Below are 3,367 nucleotides of genomic sequence, written 5' to 3'. Positions count from 1 at the left end.
GCGGCAGGGCTAGGGAGGCGCTGGGGCTGGGGAGGCGCCGGGAAGCGGCTGCGGCCGGGGCAGCGGCAGGGCTAGAGAGGTGCAGGGAAGCGGCTGGGGCCAGGCGGCGGCAGGGTGGGGAGGCGCCGGGGCCGGGGGGCGCACACTCACCAGGGGGCTGTCCCCCAGCCGGGAGTAGAGCAGGAAGCTGTGCAGGTCGCCATGTTTCATGAAGGGCAGGATGACGACAGGCGAGGGGTAGCCCTCGCTCTCCGTGCTCTGCAGACACACGCCTGCCGAGAGGCAGCAGAGCGGCCGTGAGACCTGCCCCTGGGGTCCCAGGCCCTCCACATACCCACGCCCCTGATTCCAGCCCCCCTGGATCCCAGCCCCCCAGATGGAACAGGGCCACCAGGACAGGGTTAGATACCAATCCAAAATGAAGGAGTGGGAAGGGGGCTGGGAGCCAGGACTCCTGGGTTCTCTCCCAGGCTCTGGGAGGGGAGTGGGGTGTAGGGGGTTGGAGCAGGGGGCTGGGAGCCAGGACTCCTGGGTTCCAGGTGGTGGGTGAGTCCCTCCGCCGGATCGGTGGTCCGTTGCTCCATGTGGCCACGGGGGACCGGTGACCTCTCTCGGGGCATGTGGGTAGCACCTGGGGACCCGCGGGCCGAGCTCCCGGCCTGGCCAGGAGCGCAGGCTCCGCTCTGTGGCCGGGCACCGCGGCCTGGGTCGCCCGGGGGCACTGCTCGAGGCCGGACATGAACCCAGGCCCTGTGCAGCTGAGGCGTGACGCGGTGAGGGAGGGAATCCAGCCTGACGCAGGGTGCTGGCCCGGCACAGTCTGTGCCAATTCCCCTGGCGGCTGTCCCGAGTTCCCCTCTCTCCCTCCCACATCTGCTTTCCCAGGGAAACCTGGGTGCCCCAGCCCCCCTACTTCCTCTCCGCTTCCCCCGGCCTGGCGTACTGGGCACCCTGCTCCTCCACCCCCCGTTAACCCTGTGGGTGCTGTGCCCAGGCGAGAGGCTCTCACCCAGAAGCTTCATGACGTTGGGGTGGTCGAACTCCTTCATGCAGACGGCCTCGCTCAGGAAATCCTCCATCTCGCTGCGGGTGCAGATGGCGACTGCGGGGGACACGGGCAGGGGGGTGAGGCCAGAGCCACGGGCACCAGGGCAGAGCCGCAGGGGAGGGGAGGGAGCAGAGGAGGGGACCCTGGGGAGGAGGGGGCCTATTAGGGAGGCAAGAGGAAAAGGGGTTCTGGGGGCAGGGAGGGTCCCAAGGTTTTGCCAGCCCCCCAGGTGCCTGCCACCCACTTACTCTTCATGGTCTTGACGGCCACCTTAAGGATGCTGTCGTCCTGGTTGAGCTGCCCTTCCATGACGGAGCCGAACTCGCCTGGGGAAGCCGGAGGCAGAGGAGCTGTGAGATCCCCGGCAGTGCGGGGCTGGGACACACAGCATGGCCATTCCCTGGGCAGCCAGCAGGGGGCAGCAGCTTGTGCGTGCACGTGCACACACCCACACCCAGCAGTGCATACACACACACACACACACACATCCAGCAGAGCACACACCCAGCACTGCACAGTCCTGCCAGCAGGGGGCACCCCCCCATCTCTGTCCTGACAGCAAGGGGCACCCCCCCAGATCTCTGTGCGGACAGCAGGGGGGCCCCCCAAATCTCTGTCCTGACAGCAGGGGGCACCCCCCACAGATCTCTGTGCTGACAGCAGGGGGCAGCCCCCCACAGATCTCTGGCCTGGCAGCAGGGTGCACCCCCACCCCCCACAGATGTCTGTGCCGACAGCAGGGGGCACCCCCCACCCCAGATCTCTGTGCCAACAACAGGGGGTAATGTGCCCGGAACAGGTTACATCTGCTCCATGGCGAGGGAGCAGCTTGGGGAAAAGCTTGCTGCCAAGCCGGGAGCTGGATGGGGCTGTGGAATCGGGCTGGGGTGGGGACCGGAAACCCGGCAGCGCTGCAGCCATGAGCCAGGGGCTTTTCCAGCCGGGCTGGCAACTTTCCAAAGCTGGAGCTCCCTGGCCACGTCGGCGGCGTGTGGGGAACCTGGCCTGCAGCCCCCAGCAACCCGCCTGCCTGGCTTCCTGGGCCGCATGGGGGAACTCGGCAACCCCAATGGATCCGTCGGGGGGTAGCAGATCCCACAATGCATTGCTGCCCTCCAGCATGGGGTGCAAGCCCCCTACCTTCACCAAGGGTCTTCCCCAGGGCCACCTTGTGCCGATCCACCATCACGTCCCGCAGCTTCTCCTTCAAGTCCTCACTGATGCCCAGGCTGTTCACTGCAGCAAAAGGATGGGGACAAGGGGTCAGGCTCCAGCGTGGTAAGGACGGGGCCCAGACCCTGGCTGAGAACAGGGCCCCGTCGTGCCGGGCGCCCCCCAGACCCTGGCCGAGATCAGGGCCCAGTCGTACTGGGCGCTGTCCAGACCTTGGCCGAGATAGGGGCCCTGTCGCGCCAGGCATCGTCCAGACCCCGGCTGAGATCAGGGCCCTGTCGCGCTGGGCGCTGCTCAGACCCCAACTGAGATCAGGGCCCCGTCAGGCCAGGCACCGCCCAGACCCCGACCGAGGTCAGGGCCGTGTCAGGCCAGGCATCGCCCAGACCCCGGTCGAGAGTGGGGCCCCATTGCGCCGGGTGCTGCCCAGACCCTGGCTGAGATCGGGGCCCCATCGTGCCAGGCGCCACCCAGACCCCAACCAACATCAGTGCCCCGTTGTGCTGGACGCTGCCCAGCCCCTGGCCGAGATTGGGGCCCTGTTGCGCCAGGCACCGCCCAGACAACTCTCTGAATCAGAGGTGGAGGGAACAAGGCCTGGAGAGGGCCAGGGACTGGCCCAGTGGCAGCCTGTCAGCCAGCAGTAAAACCAGGATAGGAACCCAGGTGTCTGGAGCCGCGTGGCGCCCGAGTCTCTGGGCCATGCTCTCTCCGGAGATGCCCAAAGTACAATGGGGCAGCCGGGACCTGCCTGGCTGGGGGCCGGCCCCAGGTTGACTGTCAGGTCCTGGCGAGTGGGGGGAGCTGTGGGCTGGGGCGTGGCGGGCGAGGTACTCACGCGTGGCCTCCGTGGTCCTGCGGCTATACGACTTGCGGACACGGTAATGGACCACCAGCTCGCCCTGCTCCACTCGAGGTTCAAAGGCCTCCCTGCGGGGGAGATGACAGCTGGTGAGAGACCCCAGCCTGCAATATCTGGACGCTGAAGCCAGCCAGTCCCCGCCCTGGGGCTGGACGGGAGCCGGCACCCGCTAGAGGGGACAGGCTCCATGCCCCATTCCCACCCCCCTGAGCCAGCCAGTCCCTGCCCTAGGGCTGGATGGGAGCCGGCACCCGCTAGAGGGGACAGGCCCCTGCCCCATTCCC

At 67.9% G+C, this 3,367-nt stretch overlaps 1 protein-coding gene across 1 annotated transcript in view; it reads right to left on the bottom strand.

The window, feature by feature from the left end:
* Positions 1-3,367, bottom strand: part of AXL (AXL receptor tyrosine kinase) — a 34,439-nt gene that overhangs the window by 5,500 nt on the left and 25,572 nt on the right. Inside the window, exons 9-13 of the mRNA XM_075070718.1 lie at positions 3,060-3,151; positions 2,189-2,284; positions 1,297-1,374; positions 1,010-1,102; positions 151-272 (exon numbers count right to left, since the gene is read on the bottom strand). Of these exons, the coding sequence (XP_074926819.1) occupies positions 151-272; positions 1,010-1,102; positions 1,297-1,374; positions 2,189-2,284; positions 3,060-3,151 (481 nt within the window). The remainder of the gene's footprint in view (positions 1-150; positions 273-1,009; positions 1,103-1,296; positions 1,375-2,188; positions 2,285-3,059; positions 3,152-3,367) is intronic.

Source organism: Chelonoidis abingdonii, chromosome 11, assembly GCF_003597395.2.
Source record: "Chelonoidis abingdonii isolate Lonesome George chromosome 11, CheloAbing_2.0, whole genome shotgun sequence".
Taxonomy (NCBI): Eukaryota; Metazoa; Chordata; order Testudines; family Testudinidae; genus Chelonoidis; species Chelonoidis abingdonii.
This window is presented reverse-complemented; position numbering and strand designations above follow the sequence as displayed.